The sequence below is a fragment of the Coptis chinensis genome, chromosome 9 (genome assembly GCF_015680905.1).
Source record: "Coptis chinensis isolate HL-2020 chromosome 9, ASM1568090v1, whole genome shotgun sequence".
NCBI classification, from domain to species: domain Eukaryota; kingdom Viridiplantae; phylum Streptophyta; class Magnoliopsida; order Ranunculales; family Ranunculaceae; genus Coptis; species Coptis chinensis.
The window spans coordinates 68,468,009-68,493,681 of NC_141464.1; the positions used below are offsets into that span (position 1 = coordinate 68,468,009).

Here is a 25,673-nt window from a genome sequence, read left to right on the forward strand (position 1 = left end):
TGAACTTGAGACCATTAGGCTAAGCCCAATGCTCTACCAACTCAGCTATACACTAATACGCCCCAAAGATATTTTGTAATAAATATGGATTAGTGTGGAAAAGATTGATTCTGGTGAGGTCACAAAGAACAAAGGGATATGAGAGAAAACTTCCATCCGGCCAATTCTAAAGAGAAGCACCAAAAAAACACTTGTTTGTCTTATATATGAAAGGGAAATTATTGGTTTAATCATGGTCAAAGAGCAAACTACATAAACAGTAGTGCTGAGATTACCATTGAAATTTCTTTGAATGTAAGGGTGAGCCTTTGAAGAGAAACACTTGAAGATTGTGTGAAATATTTCCACAGTTGAATTCATGGGGCCATAAGTTGAAGAAGAAATAGTGGTTGCAAAAAGAAAATACATAACATGAATTTGCATTTGTAATAAAACTACATCAATCTATGAAATTTAAAAAAAGGTTCTCTGAGTGGTTGTGTTTAATCAGAATAAAAATATAGTTACATACGCAAAGAGATTGAAATTCATAAAGAGGATGAGTTGCAAAATTACAACAAATTACGCTTTTTTAATACTATTCACATTTTAAACACTAAATTCATGTTAATCGTGTACTCTGGTGGAGCACAATCATCGTTTTTGTTTTGAAACACTATTTTAATGTTAAATTAATAAATAAATACTGAAAGTCAGTGTAGCATACAAATTCAACATAGGAAAAAACATAAAATAAATAGAAATTGAAGATTGTTGTTTGTATTAAATATGAAGGAAAAAAACAATAATCATAAGACCTAACTCAACATCTACTTACAAAGTTCATCCCTCAAACTTCAGTAAGATTGATATGGATTGCGAAGGAATAAATAGAAAAGGCTAACGTCTATATTTTGAAATTATATGTTCAGACTCTGCCACGTTAAAAATCGATGACTACTTAGTTTCTACAACATCTTCACAAGGAGATTCACATTTGATTAGATTAAATTAACGCAAATTTGGTTAGTAGGGAAAAGAAAGAACAATAGATTGTCCAGTCGAAAATCAAAATACCTGACGCGATGAATATCCAAAAGTGAAGTTAGTGAAGAAGAAATTGTATATGATATCATGAGGGAGAGACCTTCATGCGAGAAAAAAGTATGCAAAATATTGAAATTTATGACGTGGAGCGCTTTAGTATAGTTAGAATAGATAGGTCACAATATCAACCGAGATTCATGATTTAAAATATCGACATTTCGTCAAATATACAACGGAATCTTGACAATTATGCGATGGAAGAACTCTGAAGTCTGAACCAAGTCCATCTTTTTTTTTTTTTGATAAATATGCATCTTATTCATATGAGAAGAAAGAAAGAAAAAAGTGAGTAAGAGACTCACCAATACAAGGAGGTGTTTAACAAAAAAGTAACATGGAAGTGAAAAATCCTAGCTAAGATACACTTGAAATAACAGATCCCCACTCTAACATTAAGTTCCCAAAACAGTATCCCCTTCTCTCTGATAGCATTGATGTCCAAAACCACAAGTTCGCTTTAATGTTACGAATAGTGGTTTCAATAGATGCGGGCTTGCTGTTAAAGATGGCATCGTTCCTTGTTCTCCAGATAGACCACCACGTGGCATAAGGAACTAAAGGCCAAATGCATTTCCCATAGGCGTAGTATTTGGCGACACCCAACTATGAAGGCAAAAGAGTCTTGAATGAGGCGGATATGCTTTGGTTGATATCAATGCCCACCGGTTGTAGTATGTTTTGCCACACGCTTTTATTGAAGGCTGCGGTTAGTAGCATAAGGTGGTCTGCGGTTTCATCAACTTGAGTGCACAACTCACACTCTGCCTCCACCTCCTTACCCCCTTTGTAGCGCGGTTGATCCCTTGTCGATTATCTTTCCTTGTAGTAAACACCAAAGGAAGAATCGCACTTTAGGAGGTACACCACCACCACTATCCATCGATAAGAGCTTCGGAGTTATAGGTTGTGGTGGGTAGGGAATGTTGCTGGCCAGTAGATTGTAATATGATCGAAAACTGAAATTACCGTTGCTAGACTGCTTCCATACCCATTTATCCTCTTCCACCGAAGGGGTTAACCCTGCAAGAGCATCCAACATGTGAATGACACCATCTATGTGCCACTCCCTTACACCATGCCTCAATTTGAAGTTCCAAGTCAACCCATTGTTCTCCGAAACCATATGATCTTTTACTAGCCCATCCTTGTCACTCACATATCGAAAAAGCTCTTCAAAATCCTCTTGGAAAGGTTTATCCGTGCACCAAGCATCCTTCCAAAAATTTTCTTTGTCACCCTGCCCCACCTGATATGTGACATTTTCTTTAAGCCTACCTTTGGTAGCGAGAATGCCACGCCACAAACTGCACCCATAGGAACTAGAAACATCGGGTGGTCAGCCCACCACCTCTGGAGCCCCAAATTTGTCCTGAATGATCTCCTTCCATAATTTTGGTTCACCTCTGTCGTATCTCCACACCCATTTACCCAAGAGGGACATGTTGGTCAAGTGTATATTTCTGATGTTCAAACCCCCCATCTCCTTAGGCTTACAAACATTCTCCCATGCCACCAGATGATACTTTCTACTCTCTGCCGAAGAACCCCATAGAAAATCTCTCATGATTCTCTCCAATTTCTTAGCTACACTCATCGGAATGGTAAGAAGTGAGAGGTGATAGATAGGGATGGCGGCAAGTGTGCTTTTGATGAGTGTGAGTTGACCTCCCTTAGACAACATCTTTCTTTTCCAACCGCTAAGCCTCTTGGCACACTTTCTAGTACAGGATCCCATACTTGTTTGTTTTTGTAACCTGTACCCACTGGCAACCCAAGGTACTTACAAGGAAGTTGGCCCTTTGCACACCCCATAGCATTGGCAAGTAGCTCCAAATTTTGCACCTCCCTTACTCCTATAATAGAAATTTTGACTAGATTGGTTATTAAGCCAGAAACAGCCTCAAACCAAAGAAGACTAGCTTTAAGCACCAAGACTTGAGCTACTGAAGCATCTAGAAGAAAGATAGTGTCATCTGCAAATTGTAACATGGGGACGACGGGACTATTGTTACCAACAGAAAAGCCAGCTAACCACCCTCCTTGCACCGCCTTTTGAATAATTTTTTGGAGCGCTTCCATCACTATATCAAACAAAAAAGGAGATAGAGGATCACCTTGACGTAAGCCTCTATTTCTCTTGAAATTACCCGTGGGAGTCCCATCAATCATCACCGAGAAAGATGATGTCGATACACATGTCATAATCCACTCATTCCACTTATCTCCAAATCCGAATTTGCATGACATATATCTAAGAAAGCTCTAGTTCACATAATCGAACGCTTTCGTGATATCAACCTTGCATATGATACCTGGTGTATTCTGACAAAGTCTCGAGTCAATACACTCGTTGGTTATCAATACCCCATCAAGAATTTGCCTCCCCTTTATGAAAGCACATTGGTATCTAGAGATTATGTCTGTTAATACTACCTTCAAGCGAACAGCCAAGACCTTGGAGATGATTTTATATATGCCCCCAATTAAACTAATAGGTCTGAAATCTGACATATCCCTTGCCTCCTCATGCTTCGGAATAAGAGTGATCTACGTGGAATTGTACACTAGTCAATGAAAGCTGAATCTTGAAACATTTTCAGAATAGCCATCGCATCATCCTTAAGAAAGTGCCAGCATTTGTGGTAAAATTCTATATGAAAGTCGTCTGGTCCCGGAGACTTGTCTCCTTTGAAACCCTTCACCACCTCCTCCACTTCTTTGATGCTAAAATCCCTCTCTAGCCACTGTTTCCTTTCTTATGAAATTGTCTCAAAATCTAGGCCCTCTAAAGTTGGACGAAAGTCTTCCTTTTCTGTATAGAGAGAAATGTAATACCCCACTATGCGATTTTTTATTTCAGCTTTATCTGACACCATTCTACTGCCCACCCGGATTTTAGAGATGTCCCTGATCCTATTCTTCATGTTAGCCACTGTATGGAAGTACTTAGTGCATCCGTCACCATCCTTAGCCCACAGCGTTTTTGATTTCACCCTCCATGAAATCTCCTCCCTCTTCAAAAGAGTTTGGAGCTTTGCATTGGCCTCAATTTTAGTTATAAATTCCTCCTAGTTAAGACCCCTTTCCTTTTCTAACTTGTCAAGATCATCAATGATGCTGACTTGTGTATCAATAAGAGCATCCACACGCCCGAACACCTCTTTGTTCTAAACAATAAGTTTATGTTTGAGTGCTTTTAATTTTCTCCACCAAATAATACTCGGAGACCCACTGAACACAAAAGAGTTTCACCATTCTTCCATCTTCCCCAGAATATCTTTGTCATCAAACCACATCAATTCAAATTTAAATGGCCTTGGGCTTGATTCTTTAATGGTCTTGGTCCATAACACAGCTTTATGGTCCGAGGAATATCTCGGGAGTGCAATTTCTTTAGCATTTCGAAAGTTGCACTCCCATTCTAGAGAAACCAGAAAACGATCCAACCTGCTCAAAGTGGTTCGCGCTTGATTCTTTGACCAGGTGAACATCACACCTTGTAGTGGGAACCCAATTAACTAATTGCGGTCTATAAATTCTCCAAAAACTGCCATTTTCTTGGTGCGTCTACTGCTTCCATATCTTTCAGCCCCTTCTCTGATCACATTGAAATCTCCACCTACACACCAAGGGTACTCACACCAAGCACGTATATCATCTAATTCAAGCTAGAAATCCTCCCTCAGATCTTTGTTGTTCTGATTAGGACTATATACACACCAGTAGCCATCCACTTAAAGTTGTCATTTATCAAAGGACCAATGATAGTAATTGAATAAGCGCCTACTAAGTAGTCCTCGACTCCCACCTTATCTGTATCCCAAGCAAGAATCATTCCCCCTGATTGACCCCATTCCCCTTGATTGACCTCAAGAAGGGAGTCCAATCCACTGCCAATTGTCGGTCCAAATTCGCATTTCCACAAAGTAGGCTAGGTCTTCTATTCTAGTTTCTTGAACACAAAAAATATCAGGCTTCGTTTTGAGAATAAGCTTCCTAAGACTCATGCAAGTTGCTTCATTCCCCATTCCCCTTGCATTCCATGTCAAAAATTTAGTCGACATTAGCAACTTGTACACCCTCCATGCCACATATATCTGCCTCAACCACACTTGTGCATCCTCAATAGCACTTGCCTCTATTGCTGACACTGCTTGTGCACCCTCAATACTGCATGCTGTCTCAACCATATCTTGTTCACCCTCAAGAACACCTGCCTCTGTCTCGATTGTCTCTTTGTTCTCAGAATCCTCTTTGCAAGCATCTATAATTTGCATGTTCGACGCTTTTTTTGCTAATTCCACATTCTCAGCATGTAATCTACCGATCAAGTCCTCCATGACTGGTCGACTGATTGAGGTACCTAGACCAAACTACCTAGCTAGAGGTAATGCGATTCTTTGAAGCCAAATCCCAATATCGAGTGTTGTCTCACAATTGCAAATCCCTTTTAGCAAGATTTCAGCAGAATCACTTGCACTGACATTGTTCTCCCCCGATGAGTCAGAATTGTTTACTGACAATGTCACCAAAGCTGGAGCTAGAGTTGTTGTTTGTCTAAGGGGACTAGAAACATCTTCTTCCTCCTCATATAAATTACGACCGAGATTTGTAGACTGCCTACCGTCCTCCTCTGATCTTGTTCTTTGCAGGAGAGAGAAAGAACCTCCATATAGAATTCTTTTCGATAGCACTGTGCCAGTTTGTGCAATCAATCTTCTATTACCCCTTTCTGGATTAAAATCACTGTTCTAAAAATTGGTCTAGGCAGCCGCCTAGGCGGTCTCTAGGCGCTAGGTGGTGCCCAACCAACTCGCATAAGCCCTAGTCGTTTAAAAAATTGGTGGACTGACTAGGCGGGTCTAGGCAGCCTCTAAGCGGTTTAGTCAAGTTTTTTTTTTTTTTTTTTTTTTTTTTTTTTTTTTTTTAATGATTAAATGTAGAAAAATAAAGGCACGTGTAAACTTAAGATTTGAATGAGTTTAAAAGACTTAAGTCTAATGTAAATTATATGCCACTATAACAAAGTATGTTTTTATATGAAGTTAATATTCCTCAACTATTACGTACTTTTGTAATAAATATCTTTGTTTGTGTTTATTTTTTGAGTTATGATAAATGATTTTCTTCATTTATTGTAGTATATGTGTGTATTACTATATATATATTAGTTAAAAAAATCGCCTAGCGCCTAGCCCGTCTAGGCACTACCTAAAAAACCTAAGCGCTAGGCGCTCTCCCACCGCCCGACTGCCTAGCGTTTTTTAGAACACTGATTAAAAAATCTGCTAGGACGGGCCCTCACCAAAGTCTCTTGTATTGGCCCATGAGGTATTGCTTCCACACAAAGAGCCCCATTAAGAGCATTTGGGTTTTCCTCATCACATATTGGATCTGGTGTGATAGCGACTGGACTGGTCATTACAGGTCCAAGATTTTCACTAGGATTAGGGACCACAATGCATGATTAAGAACTTCTCCCTGCCTCACCCACTAAGTGAAGCCCATAATCCACTCCTGACCTCGAAGCTGCATCTAGATGGTCCCTTTCACGTGACACATTATTTTCCATCTCCGTGTCGATGACACCTGTATCCAGCTGATCCCCATCACTATTCTTTTACCGAAAAACAGATGATAAAGAGATTAATATTCATACAGGTAAAAAAAAAAAACAAAACGTAGCATTTACTATCCAAGCTCAATATAAATATGAATTTCCAAATATTTCCCAAAAAAAAATTCACCTCGTGCATGTTTCTCTGTTACGTTTTATCACTGACATGCACTTGAATACTTTAAAAAATGATTTGAAGTCCTAGCTTGTGAGTCACATATATGCATGTAGTATTCAGGAGTGGCACCAATAGGCACTTGTGAGTCATACACAACCAATCCAACTTGAAAATCACAACATAAAATAAGTTTAAGATTACAGTTTAACAATGGAAAATGATTAAGACCTATGGTTAAGTGATTTTACTTTAGACCACTTGCTTAAGGGGTCACAGTTTACCTCTGTTTATCAACACTTCAGCCAAATCTCTTCTTCGTGACTAAATAAAATCAAAACAGTAGTTCATTATGAAGTCATTTGATAAAAGGAGAAGCAAAAAAATAAAAAAAATAATACTACATATTAAATGATTGCCTTCCACCTTCAAAGTATTTGTCCGTAGGCAGATGGGCCGTGGCTTTTCATAAGACTGAATAAGTTCCAATAGTTTAACAACTGGAAACATTTGTAATGAGAAGACAACCAAAATATACACATGTCAAGTTACTAATCATAAACCTAGCTAATTCAATTATTGAAACAAAACCATTCTATCAATATATTACCTCAACCAAAACCCCAATAAGAAATTCATTGTATCCATAATAAGAGGTCAAATCCCTTTTAAGCTGCTCAACATAATCTTTACGTGTTACCCCTTCTTGCCTCAAAGTCTTAAAATTCGATAGTATCCGAACAACTACAACCAACCATCAACACAAAATTCTCAAAATTAAGCTAAAAAGCAAACTTAATTTCTCAATACTAAACTAAAAAAACAAAGTACTAACTCTCTTTAATTCTCCGTTGCATATTCGAAAGATCAGGTGGTTGAAGTGCCTCTGCTCCAATTTCCTACATTACCAAAATCCAAAAAACAACCTCAAACTACATTTACAAAAATTATAACTCACTAATAACTAAAATAAACAAACCTCTTCCGTTGGCAAACGAAACTCATCAGACTCCTCTTTAATATTAAGCTGAAGCTTAGCTTCAGCATCCTTTTGTTCCCTCGCCCGTTTCTCATCAATCTTTCTAGATTCCTCCTCAATATCCAATTCATCATCATCCGAATCAGTACCTGGGCATAAAGAGATCTAAGCTGATCATTTACAAGTGAGGCTTGCCTAGGTGTTATGCTACCAATGGAAAGAAAATCACCCTGATGCTTATGAAGTAAAGAGAGGGCATAGATCCCAAACAACAATTGTAGCTATTCTTTCACCCCCTTTCCAGATGTGTTTTTCTGTAGCTTCTCTTTGAATCTGTGCAACATGACTCACACGATTAATCAAACAATTAGATTGTCTATCGAAGTTTGTGAGGAATCACGACAAGCTTCTGCAAGACTTATTCTTCACCATACTAATTACTTTAGGGCGATAGAAATACCAATTAGCAAAAAGAAGGCAGAGAAGCTTACTTGGAAACCACAATCAACTGGCAGTGAGTAACAACAGCCTCCACTAAATCAGACGAGAGATATGTAAAGCCTGAACGGGATCTTTTTATAAGGACATGTTCTATTTATGAGAAACAAATTCCGCAAATAAATTACAAAAGAAAATTTGAGCATGGTCTCCTACTTGTCACATGGCACACATGCAAAGCAGATAGAGAATGGTGTATTACATGTCATATTTTTAAGCTGCGGTAGAACTTGAAGATAGAGAATGACCCTATTATGGCACATAAAGAGATATTACCATCCAGTTCCAAGTATTCACACAAAGGAGCATATTTCTCTCTTATCAAGAGATTCAAACTTTCACAAAGGTCAACAACCTAATATAAAACATATATACTCAACACTTTGCATCATCATCTGCCTTCACAAAATCGACATATTCTGGATGAGCTGCTCAAAAGGGAATGGACGGGTATATGTATAATATATCTAATAAACATTCAACTTCGTGATTTATATGATAAATACACAGAGCATACATGTAAAAAATAGGACATCAATCCACATGCTTCTAGGTTATGCAGAATGAACTCACTAAATCCAGTTTCAAATCCCGAAGACGAGGTATGCTTGCTGAGTTGCGTCAATGTTTCCTTCAAGATGAGCATAATACACTTGAGGCTGCTGGAAGGTGTGTTTTCCTCTTTAAAGGTCAATTTAATTCTTAGTTAGAAAAAAATGATGTCACAATCTGAATGCCTTAAAAAGAAAATAAACTAGGATTAAATAAAAAACAACTAAGTTAGAACTAGTTCAAACAAACTAATCTTGTGTGAGTGAAACAATGCTCCCTAAGCAAAAAGAACATCTAAAAGTCACACAAGCAGATCTCATCGATTCTAATATATCACACAAGCAGTATAACTTTCATTTGATTGATTGTATGTGCTTCTAATATGATACATTTTTTTATTTCTCTTCATCGATTCCTTATAAACAGAAGATCTCAGACTTCTACCTCTTTAACCAACATGAAAAACAAAAATTAAGAAAACAAAGACACCCAGGCATCTGTTGGGCATAGTCTGACGCATGAACCACTCTCACCTATGTTTTATCTAGGTTACAGTTACAATAGTTTATCGCTATAAAGAATCACTAAAGCTAAAATATAACTTACCACAATACGAATTGTAATAGAAACTGCATAAATATGCAAAACCAAAATAAATAAATAAATAATAATTATATAGAACAGCTTGGATACTAAAAAGGAGTTTCTTATTTGTTAAACACGATGGTTGCGATCTAATTGACATGTACCGTATAGTTTTTCATCCTTTGAAAGATTGCTCGGCTGGTCAATAGTGCACTTATGATAACGCTAAGGCCAGGTTCTGTTAGTACAACGTCAGGAGCACTGCAAGCTGCATCAGCAACAGCTATTCCAATGTCTGCCTTCTTAAGAGCAGGAGCATCATTGACTCCATCACCAGTCATTCCACATATCTGTTTTCTAGCTTGCAAGCATTTAACGATTTCATATTTGTGCTCTGAAGCAACAGAAAACATGAGAAAAAGTCAAAATAGGTACAGACATTTGTAAACTACTTTACAATAGGACAAGAAGACCTAATAAAAGAGTCAAATGCAGTGTAAAGAAAAGGAGAACAAAAAATCAGTCCTCTTAGTTATGATGGTCACCAAGAGAATGCAAAGTTTTACTTTTCTGATTTGAGGCTCTTACAATATTGCTCTTACCCTTCAAACTTACTCGAGCTTTGTCGCTGGCCATTCTGAAATTATCTACAGTGAGAGATTCTAAGCTCTCATTCTTCCGAAGTGCTTCTTCAATTCGGGTTGCCAGACTGGTGTCCTTCTTCGCAATCAGACTTGTTACTTTACCTGTTACAATAAATCTAGGTTACATTGACATGGGCACGCGTGTCGGTGTCCGACATGGATACGAGGCGTCGGATACGGCCAGCAGTTGAAGATCGACACGGGGACACGGATAGGAATAATTAATTAATTTTTTAATAATTATAAATTTATTAAATTAGATGGTAAATCAGAAATTCGAGGTAAATTAAATACAATATGTGTCCGACACAGACACGGACACGTGGATACGTATCCGACATATATTTTTTTCAAAATAGAGCATGTCCATGTAACCTAGCAATAAATCAGTTTAGTTAACTGGAACATACATTAGCCTGCAAAGATAAGAAATTTTGTAGGTTTGACAGATATTTCAACTATGTGTGTTTTCATGTATAAGACTTTTCTGCGCATCATCTAAAGTAAAAAGTACTTTTAGGTGGCTACATGAAAGCATAAGTGTGTATAAAACTGCTTATGGCTCTATGGTTCCACATAGCACTAAAGCACGTATTTAGACTCAAAGCTAGAAGTGAACTGAGCAACTATAGATAATCATGTAGGAAATGGCTGTAGACAAATAAAATTTTGATAAAACAATGCTTGTTGACAAAGCATGAACTTAGTTCGATAGCCAGCAAGTGATCTTTCTATTTCTCTGACACATGTAGATAATGTCGGGTTTGAATCTACATGTAAGAACTTACAATTGAATTTGCCAATGTTAGGACTATGGAGCTTGACATATTCTGATGGCGAATGTAAGCATTGGCTTTGATATGAATTAAATTCTAGTATTATTTCAGTTGTTGTATGCAATAACTAGTAATTCTGTAGTAAAAAAATATGTTCCTGTCAATATTTTGGTGGCTGAAAAACTGGAAAACTATTCAAACTTTGACAGTACATGAGGCTGGACTATTGTATAAATAATAGAGTATATCAGAGGTCTGGAGTTTGAACCCCCGCCACACCAATGAATTACTGATCTCGTTTAAAAACAGGCTTACCAATAAATAAAAATAAAAATAGAGCCTATCATACTGTTTCGTGGAAAATACTGCGGTCTTAGGCTTTATGCCAAGCATTTTGTACTATGATTAGCCCCCCCCCCCACACACACACACATAACATACTTCATGCGAAATCAAACAAAAGTAAAGCAACATACCTTTAGCTCCCCATACGAGCAGTTCTCCCTGTGCGGTGGAGGTAGTCAATCTAAAATACCATCAAGCAACAGTTGGGTCAGATTTTCACTGAAGTAACTTGATGGGAAAAAACTTATAAGATAGTCAATAGAACAATAAATGAGGTGAAATACCAGGCGAAATAAAATCCAGAAATGAAGTAAAAATACATACAGAGTTTGAGGGAAAATCAAACATAATGACATGGTCCACATCCAAGTCCAGTCCTCGAGCAGCCAAGTCTGCAAACCAATGTGGGACAATCCCCATCTTCACTCTTAAACTTCTTGAGGTTTTCGACTCTGCACATAAGAATCCAAATCAGAAACAATGCATAGGAGGTGAATTGGAAACTAGAAACACATCGCAAATTTCATTAACATATATAAAGATTAAAGTAAAACAAAAACAAATCAAAAGGAATTAACTCACCTTTGTTCAACTGGCACCTCCCCGTGGTAATTCACTGTGGAAATTTGATTTTCACCGAGATAATGATCTACAACGTGACTAGAATTCAAGGTGTTGCAGAACACCATTACACGATTTCCCTTTGACAAACTCGGCTCAAGGACCTGTGATGGCATGATCAAAAAGCCATATATATAATAAGGAATATTAAAGTGCCATTGAGGAATATTTTGATTCTTGAAGATATATAAGTGGTGCTATGTTATTATCAACATACAGAGGATCAGAAACCAAAAAAATTTGTTAGTGCACGAGCAGTATGTGTAGGATAGACACAGTCATACATGTCAGTGCCTAATTCACTGCAAACTACAATATCAAGTAGATATCCAACACCCTGAAACAAAACAAAAGTTAAATGATTCACATTATTCATTATTGTTACATGGAGCCTTGATAATTCCCAAGTGCATGGATATTGCAAGATTGTAACATTATATGCATCATAACATAGCGTGGTTTATCCTCAGGCAAAGAAGCAGTACACTGGGCAACAACACGCCAGAATGAGTCTTTGTCTTCACCGCCCGCAAGACCACCAATAGCATAGTTGTCACAAAATCAAATCAAGCTAAATTACTAAGTTCATTAAGGACTATGAACAGACTAGGTAACAGGCTACAACATTTTGAAAAAAATTATCTATATTTTGATTGCTCAAATTGTTTTCAAATAAATCTCCAATGCTATTAAGGAAATTTTTGGGAGTTGTGTCCACATACCCAGGTTGATCTTGAATTTACCTGAGGACAGGATCCAATCCTCCTTGTACTAGTTTCTTCGTAAATAGACCGGCACAAACAATTCTCACCTTCAGGAAACTATCAAGAGATTCAGTGTTAGTTGGAAGAAAAAAAATGGATAAGTATCAAAGTAACACAGCTATACCCAATAACTTACCAAACACTTGAATTGCAGACACTATCTTATTCAACTCGGGAACTAAATCTGCATATTTTTGCGCTTCAAAGTACAGGTGAGGTTGCTCTCACTTCAGAACCTGCAAAAACCAATTAGTTCCGCCTTTTCCCTCCTCTTTTATCTGGGCTTCGGAGTAGCAACGCAAATATCTAGTCTGCATTGGGTTTTCTCAAGTGGGACGTGGGGTTCTACCGTCTACAGAAGAAGAGGAAGAAGAAATTTCTGCATTACTTTACCAGACGTGAATGGAAGAGAAAATTCCCACTATAACCTTATGATTTTCTGAAGTCATTCTGCGTTAAAGAAGGGCAAAGTTTTGGAAATGGGACGTGGGAGTATATCTAATTCCTTTTTTTTTTCCGCTAATAATAATCTAGAATGATATACTTTTTTTACCCTTTCAATGGACACCTAAACAACCGGTTGTAAGTGGTAAAATGAGTGGCCCAAAAACGTGCGTAGCAAAACAGCTCCCGCACTGAAGAAGCCCTCATCTTTCAGATCTAGATCTATACTCAAAAACCGCTCTTCAAACTTGACACTGGTTTTAAACCAAACCTCAAAACAAGAATGTTTACTTCCATTTCTCGTCTCAGCCGTGTCTTTGCCAAAAACACCCGAATAACAGCAACACCTCAAATTCTCACAAAAACCCAAACACCCAAACAAGAAGAAAAATCCCCCACTTCAATTAACAAACTTTCCAAACAAAAAAACCTTACCACCCTTGTCGAAAACGAAATAGGTCGGTTTCGTTCTCCACATTTAGTATATGAAAAAACTATTGCTCGTCATCAGAACAAGTTTGATGATATTACTGAACAAGGTTTTGCTATGAGATTTATTTCTTTATATGGGAAACCGGGTATGTTTGATCATGCTTTAAAACTGTTTGATGAATTGCCTGAACGTACTGCTGTTAAGACGTATAATGCACTTTTAAATGCTAGTGTTGTGTCTAACAAGTTTGATGAGACTCAGAAGTTGTTTAGAGAACCCTCTTTGAAGAAGTTGCCGGATTTTCCTTCTGGTAATGATCTAATTACAAAAAGAAAGAATATCCTTCGCCCGTTATCTCCTCATCTTCCTATTTATAAGCCACATCTCACTTCAACGTTTTCAATTTTCCGTAGAATATCCGCGGTATTCCTAACCACTCTAGTTTTGTTTAGTTATATGCTGTATTTAAAAATAGGTTTGATTTGCTTCACCTATGAGATTTTCTACAAATTCTTGTTTTATTCAAACTTTTATTGAAATGGGGAAGTGGGAGAATGCTCGTTCCATGTTGGATGGGGTGGAGCCGAGTTTGATTACTTTTAATACACTGCTGAATGGGTTTTATAGGGATGGTAAGTTTGAGGATGGAAGAGAGTGGGATTGTCCCGGATATAATAAGTTATAATGCTAAGTTGCAGGGTTTCGTTAATGTGGGGAAGATATCGGAGGCAGTTGAATTAGTTGAACAGCTTGGGAATAACGTAGAGAAACCTAATCTTTTTACGTATAATGTTTTGATAAAATGGTATGGCAATAATGGGAATCTGGATGAAGCTAAAAGCGTATATGATAATATGTTGAAGAGTGATATTGTCCCGGATTGGTTCACTTTTGAGGCACTCATTCCCTGTGTTTGTGAGAAAGGGGAGTTCGGTCTTGCTCTTAAGCTTTGTGAAAAGAGTATTGGCTCTAATTGCCATGTTTCTGCTGGCATAGTACAGGTTGTGGTTGATGGGTTGCTGAAAGAGTCGAAGGTTGAGGAAGCGAAGGGGCTTGTGGAGATTGCACATTCAAAAAAGTATTATCGTTCGAAATTGAAAATGCCTCAAGAAATTGAGTGATGTTATTCTTCCTTGTATGTTTTCATCTAGCAAGTTTTCCATTTTGTCAGTTTCATATTTATTTTTGTTAGTGATATGATCGGTGTAATGTTTCTTTGTTTTCCCTGTTTGCTTTTGCAAATTGATTTAATTGCTTCTATGCTACACTACAAATTCGTTACCGTTTATTACTGAATGTGGGAAGAACTGGATTTCCTTATGCCTCTTTGAATGTTGCTGACTTGCATCTTATCAACCTGCTTGCTTATAAGGGTTGCTTCTTTTGATATTTTTATAAACCTTTATGTCGCAAATGAGAATTCAAAAACTATTGGAATTTAAGTGAGGTGCATGGAATAACTAAGATAGCAAGTTAACAGAATATGATCAGTCAGAACAATTTGATCCAGTAGTAGAAAGTGATCCATCAGTAGAACTGGATTCAATCAACTGACGTACTACCAGAGTACCAGATCATTTGGCTCAAACTAAGGAACAAAATGCTGCTATAGAATTCTCGTAAGGATTTGTATTATCTTGATAGGTGCATACTGCATACCATCTTTCCTCCTAGATTTTTTTGAATATTTCAGTCGAAAACTTGAAGTTCAATGGATAAAGTGCTGATTCTGCTGTATGTATATTAGTGTTGGTAGATAAACATAAATCTATTCAATTACTCGTTTCCAGTTCAGTTAGCTTATGAATTGGATTGTTTGAATTTACTTTGACTAATACATCAACTTTCTTCTTGTCCAATGCATATTATTCTCACCTGACTAGATTCAGTTCTTAGTACATCTGCCTATCTTTAGAAAAGAAAGCACAAACACCAAGAGATTTGATAATGATACTTAAATGCATTAGAAACGGCATATTTTGTGAATTAAGCATGGGCTAGGCATTGTCGCAAAATGTAAGGCCAAACAACCGTACCACCGTTAAACAGAGGAATGCAGAGCGGGCTCAGAATTTATCTTGATTATTAGCAAGTGACAATTTTGTTTAATTTGTTTACATGTATGCTTGTATGCTTAATGGCTAGTGTAAGTCCGTTCGTTTGTGTCGGAAATCATTTTCTTCTCCTTGCCAACTATGCCAGCTTTTGTAGTTTTAAGAGGCTAGCTTCTAACGCTGCTTCTTTAGGCATTTTGAGTTCAGCTTCTGGTGTTTTTCCAACCCAATCTTTCAGAACAGAAAGTTATTATTAGGTCAACCCGATTCAGTATAGATCACCAATCAAAGTTTTCTGCCCCTACAACGTAGGCTTTTGGCCACAACAGGTGATCTTACAATTATGCGACTACACAAGGGGATCCACATGCATTGTCCACAATAAGTAGGAAGTATCGCCCTAGAAGAAAGGTTCTGAAACAGCAAAGTAAAAGAAGTAGAGTACCTGTTAGTAGTATACTGCTATATGAGACACCTCAAAAATCTCTAGTCATTAGTTGGCCAGTCTAACTTCCAGAAATATCCCGAGTCTCATTATTGTAATTGTAGAGACCTAAAAACTCTTTCCTTACAGGTCTAAAGGTCTCTCTTCCTATCCTCTTCCTATTCTCCTCTTGTTCCTCTCTCCCTCCTTTTTCTCTCACTTTCTCTCCTCTTCTTTCTTTCCACTGTGCGGCCTCCTCTTCCCTTCCTTTCTCATTCTTTTTATATCCCTTCCCCTCACTTCCTGACCGTCCAGCTGTCCCTCCATCCAACCATTCCTCTTCTTGTCGTACCCCTGACACGTCCGCGCTCTAGGGTTTCCCGGCTATGATCGCCTACCTCTCAGTTGGCCTTACTAAGCTACCCCCCATTCGGTGCCCCGCGGACCTGGTCCTCCCCTAGGTTCAATTCCTATGCTCTTGTTCTATCACACTATCTTGCCTTCTTCATGATGTCCGCTGACCTGGCATCATTTCCTCAACTGAGCCCATACAAATGCCCCTTTTCGATTCCGCGGTCCTGTTTATGGATCCGGGGTCGAGAACCACTTTCTCCTCGTTCTCTGCGCCCCTTATGCGCACTCCTTGGGTTGCGTGTGAGAATGATTACACTGAACACGCACGTTCTTCGCCGCCTCTCATACATCGTGCTGCCACGTGTCTCCTTTCGGCTGGCTCGCTGTCTTGTCGCCTCGGTTTCCTCATCCCTTGCAATTACTCTTCTACCCCTAGCCCCTTCGATTTTCCCCACTTTTTCAAATGACGCCTTTACCCCTCCACTATATAATCCTCTCTACTTCTTCTTCCTCTCCCACTTCACCTTCCTCCTCTCTCTCCAGCTTCTCTCTTTTTTTGTTTTCCTCTCACTGCCCTATTTATTCACTCCGGCCAACCTCCAGCTAGTGACCACCCTTTTCCTCTTTTTTCGGTGAACTTCTTCCTTCTTGAGCATTTCACTCGGGCTGCACTGTTCCTTGGTAAGTCTATCTGTGCTTGAATCTCTTTAATTTCCGCTTTTATTTGAAATAATCACCTTCTCGAACCTGTTCGTCTTCCTTCGATGTCGGTCTCTGAACCCCCTAACTCTTCGTCCTCCCAATCCGATGGGGTGGCGTCTCCGCCTCCTCCTGTTCCAGCTGCGGTCCTTTCCACCTCTGGCCGTCCAGCCTCTTTACTGCCGCCCCCTTCTCGATTCCGTAAACCTAATTTGGCCGCAATTAGGGCGGCATATGGTATTCCGGCTAACATAGTTTTAGAGCATGTGCCCTCCATCACCCATTACCCTCACCTGGTTCCCCGACGTCCGGGGTACCTTGTAGTCACGGTGGGCCAAATTGTAGCCGGCTTGCGACTACCTCTTACTTTGTTAGATGTTGAGGTACGCAACCATTTCAACATTTCTCCCTGCCAAGGTATAGGAAACTTTTGGAGAATTATGTATGCTGCGAACTCTTATAATAAGACCGGAGACCCCAAAATCACGAATTGCGACATCTTTTCTCAGTATTACATCAAAAAAAGCACCAAAGATGTCGGGGTTGGGTACCAGTCTTTCTGTGTGCGTCCTCGAAAGAAGTCCTTCCTACTTCATGTTACCACCTCGGATAAAGTCTGGCACCACTACCCGTTGTATGTGTCAGGCCGCTTTCTATCCGCGGATCTTCCTGATGATTTGACTCTTAACAATCTCGCCTTCAAATCCTGTGGTGTGTATCTCGGCTCTCCCTTTCTCTCCTGATGTATTATTTCGCTTTTAACTAACTGCGTTTTCTCTTCCTTGCACAGGGTGGCGACCAGATTCCAAGTCCCAAATCTACTCTGGCATTTCCAGTCCTATTTTTCAACAACTCTGCGACCTCGGACCCGACCAAACCGTTCACCTAGGTATTCACCCTATCACTGCGACCCCATTTCTGCAAGTTCCTGAACTCCAACATTTTGGTGGTTTTTCTGCCCCTTTTTACCGCCCTCCCCCTCCCAAAGAACGCAAACCCCGATCCTCTCCCACACCACACGCCGCAACCGAACCCTAGTCCTCAACCCCTACACCCCTCTTCCGCAGATCCCAAGATAATCCCACCTCCTCTGCTCTGGAAGGCGTCCATTCATTCCGCTCCATCTCTGCCTGGGACGATCAATACCATAACTCTCCTACCAATGACATGGACGTACATACGCAAAAGCTGTTTGATAGCGACTCTGACGATGAGGTTATTGAAGTTCCCTCCGTCGAGGTCCGGGCTTCCATTGAACAATCGCCCTCCAAGAAGCTGCGGACCTCAGGTTCTGCCGAGCCTGAGCTCTCCACCCAACATGCCTCTATTTATGGTGACCATGCCCCCAACCCTGCTACCCGGCCCCCTGCCGTTTCATCACCCCCCTCTCACCGGGCTGGCAAGGGACCTGCTTCCGCGCCCCTACCCACAGATCCCCCGGCATCCTCCCTTGCCATTGTAGAAGAATTTCACCCGGTCTTCAAGGTGCGCAACTGCCGAGTAAATACTGACGACTCGGCTCTTGACAATGCCGCGGTTGCCTCCTCCTTATTTTACAACTCTCACTTACCCCGCGACATCGCGTATGCAGACGGCGGCACGTTCGATTCGCATCGCACTCCATTGTACACTAACTGGGAAAAGGTATGTTTTTTTTTTTAATCTTCTTCCTTGTGTTTCAGGTCAGCTTGGATATCTCTTTTATGATTCGCGGCCTGCTCAGTGCCCAAAACAAGTTGCCCACCTTGGAGAGGGAGCTAGATGGACCCCTGGGTCTGAGAGCGGCCTATACCGGCCTTCAATCCGACTTGGCGGCCGCCAACTTGGCCAAGCTCCAGGCCGAAGATGAGCTCCATGCTGCTGAGCGTTCCCATCAAAAGTACATGGACCAGGTCAATGAACGCCTAAGTCAACAACATGACTCACTTCTCCAGCACCATCAGCTCACCTTGGAAGCCGCGGCCCAATAGCATCAGGAGGCTCTGGAGGCACTTGAACAGAAGTATAAAGAAGCCAGTGTCGTCGAGTCACGAAAGAACCTATCGGACATGAACATCCTCCGCGACCGCTTCAAACTTCTGGCCGACAAGAGGGTGGCCAAGAAACTTCAAGAAGCAATGGATAGACTCATCCGGAGGGGCCGCCCTCCTCACGAAATGCACGCCACCTCTGGCGGTGACCCTCCGGATATCACTGGAGATATTTTGTTGGCCCCAGAGGTTCTGCCCACAGCTCCCTCCGAAGAAGCTGCCGAAGATGTCAATGCTACCACTTGCCAATCACCTTCCGAAGCGCTCTCGGCCAATGAGCCCACTTCTGATGCGATTTAGCGACCATTGTTTTGTAATAAGATATTTTAGCTTTCCTGGCCCGGTTGTTGGTCATACTTCCCTTTCAACATGGTATTTTGGATTCCATATGTTTTATTATTGTCTTTTCGACATTTGAGATTACTTGTACTTTTCATCTACACTTTTTCCTTCATCCAAATCTCCGCTATTCTCCTGAGTCTCTTCCACGCTATCCTCTTCTATAGCGTCAGCGAAGGGCTCACCCCCTCCGCCGCCTCATCTACTGAGATGTTCTGAAACATGCCGGGGACATTCTCTTTGCCCCCGTGTTTCTTGAGGGTTGGTCCACGGGACGAAAATGGCTATTGCGCCGCCCATCTCTGGTCCGCGAGGGGCTCATCCCCCCTGCGGCTCGCTCCATCTCTTTGACTTGCAGGAAATGCTCTATAGCCCCACGCGTTTCTGACATCTCTGGTCCGCGAGGGGCGCATCCTGCCCCGCGGCTCGCTCAGTCTCTTGCACTTGCTGGGAACACTCTATTGCCCCACGTGTCTCTGACATCACTGATCTGCGAGGGGTTCATCCCGCCCCGCGGCTCACTCAGTCTTTTACACTTGCTGGGAACACTCTATTGCCTCACGTGTCTTTGACATCTCTGATCCGCGAGGGGCTCATCCCGCCCCGCGGCATACTCAGTCTCTTACACTTGCTGGGAACACTCTATTGCCCCACATGTCTCTGACATCCCTGATCCGCGAGGGGCTTATCCCGCCCCGTGGCTCGCTCAGCCTCTCACACTTGCTGGGAACACTCTATTGCCTCACGTGTCTCTGACATCTCTGATCCGCGAGGGGCTCATCCCGCCCCGTGGCTCGCTCAGTCTCTTACACCTGCTGGGAACACTCTATTGCCCATGTGTCGCTGACCTCTCTAATCCGCGAGGGGCTCATCCCGCCCGGTGTCTCGCTTAGTTTCTTACACTTACTGGACGCACTCTATTTGTCCCTATCCATACTCACTCTGCTGATCTCTGGTTTGCACTATTCCTTACTACATTGCAGTTAACAAACACAATTCCATTCCCAAAAGTGCTATGGTTTTATACATTTACATTTAGCTGTTGTCCTCTATTTTGGACCTCCTTACATTGCTCAAGATTTCCTTACATTCAATTGTAAAACTTTTTCAACAGTCTTACATTCCATGGCTTCTCTATCAGCTTACCCTTCATGGTCTGCAACTTGTAGGTTCCTAAACCTCCTGTCTCTACCATAGTGTATGGCCCCTCCCAAGTTGGACCCAACTTCCCATCCTTCTCTTCTTTAGTGCTTGGGGTCACTCGCTGCAGCACCAATTCCCCAATCTTGAAACGTCGCGGCTTGACCCTTTGGTTGTACTGTCTCTGTAGTCTTCGGTGATATTCTTCCAACCGGATATGAGCTGCGTCTCTTTTCTCTTCTACCAAGTTCAAGTCCCCCGCCAATATGTGCCAATTCGACCCGTCCTCCACCGCCTTGGTTCTCATCGTAGCCGCGATCATCTCTGAAGGAATCACGGCTTCAACTCTGTATGCCATGGCAAATGGTGTCTCCTTGGTGCTTGTCCTCGGGGTGGTTCGGTAGACCCATAACACCTGATTTAACTCGTCGGCCCAGGTGTCCTTTTTACACTACAAGAAACAAGGTCTTTAGCGACAAAAATAAACGTCGCTGAATATTGATAAAACGTCGCCCATGATATTTAGCGATGATTTTTGGAGTGTGTCTACATCATAGCCAATGATATAGTCGGCAATTATATAGAGCTGCGCTTTTTTAACGTCGCTAAATGTGGCACCTTCAGCGACGATGGTAATTGTCGCCATTGTCTGAATTTCGTTGCTAATTTATTTTTGCGTTCTTAATACAATAACGTCGCAAAAGGTGAATGTTTTGCGACGTTTGTTAAATCGTCGATAATGATGCCTTATTTAGCAACGTTTCTATCGTCAGTAAATGCCCAAAAAAATTGAAAAAGTTAGTATTATTGGCGACATTTTGATCATCGCTACAAGTCCAAAAAATTTGAAAAATTGGTAATGTTTTTATCGTCATCAAAGTTCTAAAATATTTGAATTTTTAGTGTTTTTAGCGACATTGTTATCGTCTTCAAATGTCTAAAATATTTGAATTTTGAGTGTTTGAACAACGTTTTTATCGTCATCAAAGTTCTAAAATATTTGAATTTTGAGTGTTTTAAGCAATGTTCTAATCGTCGCTAAAGACAATAGATATGAGACTATTTTCATTACTAATATTGTCGTTAATTTTGCACCATTTGTACAATTTTCACCTATCCTCCCTCCCAATGCATCCAATTACCATTTAACAAATAAACCTAAAATAAAACAACTAGAACATCAATTATTTAATAATTAATATGTAATACACAACAAAATTTCAATAAATAAAAATGAGTCAATTCACTTAATTAGAAACAAAAGAGAGTTACATCATCCCCTTTCATAATTTTTTTTCTAAAGTCATTTTAATAAAAGTATTAACTTAAACAAACACAATTCTAAACATCCCTCAAGTAAATTGCGAATGAAACCGTCTTCACAAACAAATAAAAAATTGACCAATAGCATTTAGTTTCATCAGAAGCCTCTTGCAATTCCTTATCACCATTTCTTCACAAAAAATAATACCACTTCTCTTTTTGACGTAAGATTATCATATCTGCACATTAAGATGTTATCTATTAGATCACCCAAAAAAAATGTGAAATCAAAAATATAATAGTTCGTCACGTCAAAATTAAAATCTAGTGAACACAACTAAGAAAGTAAGAATTCAACTAAGATACGCCACCAGACATAATGCAACACCACTACTAAGAGACATATAAATACACTTACACCCATTTGCCAATATTGATATCCAATCGGTAAAATAAAAAAAGATGAAGGATTAAGTATTACATTATTTTTTTTTGTTTTGCCCATATACTCACTGGAATAGTGTCAGTTAAGTGCTCATTGACCGGTAGCAATCTTACAGGTAAAAACAAAAGTTACAAGTAGTTCAATGATATAACATGCAGATCAAGGACAAGTTATGTGAAATAAAACAGAATGCAATATAGTAGAAAATTACACCTTAAACAAGTCTCCCATATCCCAAACTATTAAGATTCCTAAAATACATGTTAGTTCACATACAACCACATGACAAACTCCTATAACAAATAAGAAAATGAGACTGCCTTAACCCACTCACCCAATTTATTAGGCATCTGTCAAGCATATTTAACTAAATATATTAGCTAAGTGATCATGTCCCAATCTAAAATACATATAGCCCATTGCCTCATAATGCATACACGTTACAGGCTAATAGAATCTGATCAAGGAGAGTTCACTTAGCCAATAAACTGAACAAGCATATTCAACATCAGATCCCACTAGTGTAGAACAGTAACATAGCCATCATCCACTCCTATTTCAGGAAGTGACGACATTGCTAATCATGCCTACCCAGATAAAGGTGAACCTAAACTTAATAATATGGAGGCATCTTCCTTCACCACTTCCTAGTCTGAGAAAACAAATCCTCTGGGGCTGGCCAATTATACAGTTATAGTTTCACATTACCAAGGGATATCTCATATGAAGCAGGATGATGGATCCCTAGAGTGAGAAATGGCTTAAAAAATGGGAACAATAATTTCCATAGAACTGAACGTTGAGGTCGAGGTAATGGCGGATCTACCTACAAAGGTGTCTTAAGCTAACGGTGATGTTAGCATCTTACAACCCTCTATCCAATCATATTTGAGGCCCTTGTTAAGATCACGGTTCCTTCCTCGTGTGAGGGTAGATAACAGGAAGCTTCGTGTCTTCTTCAACGGTTAATACTACTCCATGAAACATCATAAATTCTATTACATGTCGATGAAATATTATAAATTAAGTCATATATCACAATTCATTATGATCGAAGATTCATAACCACATAAAAAAATCAAGAACCCTAAAGTTACACGTGATGCACTGATGCTCATAGCATACATAGCCAAGGGGGATAGCAATATAGGAAAGAAAAAGACTCAAAAATAAATATGGACTTGCAAACAAATATGAGATGTATGACCTCCAACGTTACAATAGGAGCATAGACATCAAACAGAATGTGCAAAAGATATAGATACGTCAAGAACTCCATATGCAACAAAAGCGAAAACTCAAAAAAACCAACAAAATTACAAAATGTTACCTGTTGCTGACAGTAAACATCTCGTCATTCTGGTTTGGTAGAACATGGTCCAGGGGACAATACTTCTCCCCTATTTCTTGATCATGTACTATTGCATGTCGATGACTAAATGCGACTCTTTTAACATCCTGCCCACTCAGCCTAACATGATTTCCTTCTACTAGCAATGTAGTGAAAGCAAGTGCTTCTACGACTGCCCAGTCAATACCTTCCCCTGTTTCAATCATCTGAGAGCGCTGCTTATAAATCTTCTTAACCACTCTGTGTGGCTTGAAGTTATCTGGAAGGGTTGTGATTGCTTTGCCAACATTCTTTAAAATCTCTGGTTTAACACTGAGTATACATACATGTTAGTAATAAAAGATGGAGAGGCATGTACAAGAAATGAAATGGGAAAACAGTTACACATACCCCGTGTTTTGAATTCGTGAAACCTATTCGGGTGATTTAAACCCAGACCAATAAGCTGAAAGCCAGTCCCTTTTTCTTGTAACATGACCTTTGCTATTCACAAATTCTTCGTTGAGAATGGAGTTTTTTCTTGTAACATGACCTTTGCTATTCACAAATTCTTCGTTGAGAATGGAGTTAACCTTCTTGTGTATCCTGTCAATGTCTTCTTGTCCAATCTGCCAAGATTCTAAGAGTTTCTTCTGGTATATCTCAAGAGCAGATGAATGATTTCGAATGATCTATCAGCATATGCACAATGTTCTCACTTCTCAATGGTCAATATTATGTGAGATCATCCAATAGGCAGCAAAATATTAACTACAATAAAAACAACTCCCAAGTTCATATTTCATTAACTAGTTACTGGATTTGTAATGGTCAATATTTTGCTCCCAGTAATGTTAATAAATATTTTAATTGTTCCTTCTCTAGTCTCCTTCCTTAGTAGTACAATTTTCCATCTCAACTCCTCTATCTTTTAAAACACAATCATTCACATAAGAAAATATCTCCATGAGCACATTCATGAATATTTAAATTTCGCACAATAACTAGAAAACGAAAGTAAAAACAATCTAGCCCAAGTAAACTTGAAACTTTTGTACACATCATAGCAGTACTACCCATCACCATTAACTTTAGAGACATAATAGTAGTACACCAAAAAAAATTAAAATTATTGATCGGAATTAGTTCTATTAGCAAGAAAAATCATGGCCAGTAAGTTTTAACCAATACATACTACATACCCCCAAAACATAAGTTTCTCACACACAATCAAGTCAAATAAGTGTCTACAATATAGTGTTAATAGAAAAGCTTTTGGTTTTTTCTATTGATAGTGTACATCTTTACTGAACTTTGACTGGAAAATCCCCAAACTAAATTGAAACCCGACATAACCCCAAACCTCAACAAACAATCGAAACCGAATTCAATTGAATATAACCCTAACTAATTAATCAAAACCAACACTATTATGAATTATTCTAAATCTAAAATATTCTAGATTTAGGAGTGGGGAAAACTCACAAGTGAGAAAGACTAGAAGGAGAGAATAACAAGGTGAGAGAAGAGAGCAAGAGACGTGCTCTTAGAGAGTCTTCGATGGAGAGATGGTACAGGCTACACGTTTCGGTGAGAGAGATGGTCGCTGTTTGTTTCCTTAGTTTTAGGTCATTTTCTTTTTTCTATTTTCTTTTTCGATAAAATTTTTTCTATTTTTTATACGGCTATACTATTTCTCTTTTTTTTTATTTGGTTCAACTTATTTCGTTTAGCTGCCAAAAGAAAAAGAGGGCGCGAGATACAAAACCCAGGCGAAACTTTTACCGACGAAATTTTGGTCCCAAAAGCCACGGGATTAGCGATGTAATAAAAAGTGTGTCAAACACTACATTAATGTCGACGTTTTTAAATGTCGCCCTATATCAAAAGATATTGTCGATGCTCATTATGTCGCAGAAAACGGACTCTCAATTTTAATATTTCACAGAATTTGGATTATGACTTTTGGCGACATTAAAAACGCTGCCAAATATTAGTTTTAAACACTGTGACTAAAGTTTATTTGTGACACTTGTAAACGTCGCCAAAGAAAATCATTACTTGCAATTTTCTAGCGTTGCTAAAATGTTTGTCGCTAAAAACCTTGTTTCTTGTAGTGTTACCTTCCAATTTCCT

At 39.5% G+C, this 25,673-nt stretch overlaps 2 protein-coding genes across 12 annotated transcripts in view; both read right to left on the reverse strand.

The window, feature by feature from the left end:
- LOC147477598 (plasma membrane ATPase 2-like) overlaps positions 1 to 14,882 on the reverse strand; it is a 35,743-nt gene extending 20,861 nt beyond the window's left edge. For 3 of the 11 annotated variants that reach the window (XM_086583403.1, XM_086583400.1, XM_086583401.1), the window contains exons 1-13: positions 11,780 to 11,920; positions 11,522 to 11,649; positions 11,329 to 11,378; positions 10,035 to 10,178; positions 9,597 to 9,826; positions 8,869 to 8,976; positions 8,289 to 8,358; positions 8,027 to 8,130; positions 7,798 to 7,946; positions 7,654 to 7,717; positions 7,429 to 7,562; positions 7,245 to 7,318; positions 7,103 to 7,142 (exon numbers count right to left, since the gene is read on the reverse strand). In XM_086583403.1, coding sequence (XP_086439529.1) covers positions 8,929 to 8,976; positions 9,597 to 9,826; positions 10,035 to 10,178; positions 11,329 to 11,378; positions 11,522 to 11,562 — 513 coding nt within the window. In that variant the 5' untranslated portion in view covers positions 11,563 to 11,649; positions 11,780 to 11,920 and the 3' untranslated portion in view covers positions 7,103 to 7,142; positions 7,245 to 7,318; positions 7,429 to 7,562; ... (3 more) ...; positions 8,289 to 8,358; positions 8,869 to 8,928. Of the gene's footprint in view, positions 1 to 275; positions 6,699 to 6,833; positions 7,143 to 7,244; positions 7,319 to 7,428; positions 7,563 to 7,653; positions 7,718 to 7,797; positions 7,947 to 8,026; positions 8,131 to 8,288; positions 8,359 to 8,868; positions 8,977 to 9,453; positions 9,477 to 9,596; positions 9,827 to 10,034; positions 10,179 to 11,328; positions 11,379 to 11,521; positions 11,650 to 11,779; positions 11,923 to 12,561; positions 12,640 to 12,718 lie in introns of those variants that run through there. The other 8 variants (XM_086583396.1, XM_086583398.1, XR_015208281.1 and 5 more) reach the window with 7 other exon arrangements.
- A 5,567-nt stretch (positions 14,883 to 20,449) lies between these two features.
- LOC147477599 (uncharacterized) lies at positions 20,450 to 20,857 on the reverse strand. The gene has a single exon (XM_086586041.1). The coding sequence runs from the start codon at positions 20,855 to 20,857 to the stop codon at positions 20,450 to 20,452; it is 408 nt and encodes a 135-aa protein (XP_086442167.1).
- Between the last annotated feature and the right edge of the window lie 4,816 nt (positions 20,858 to 25,673).

Excerpts from the sequence above, each read along its gene's own strand:
- LOC147477599 (XM_086586041.1), bottom strand. The coding sequence starts at position 20,857 with ATGGCATACAGAGTTGAAGCCGTGATTCCTTCAGAGATGATCGCGGCT.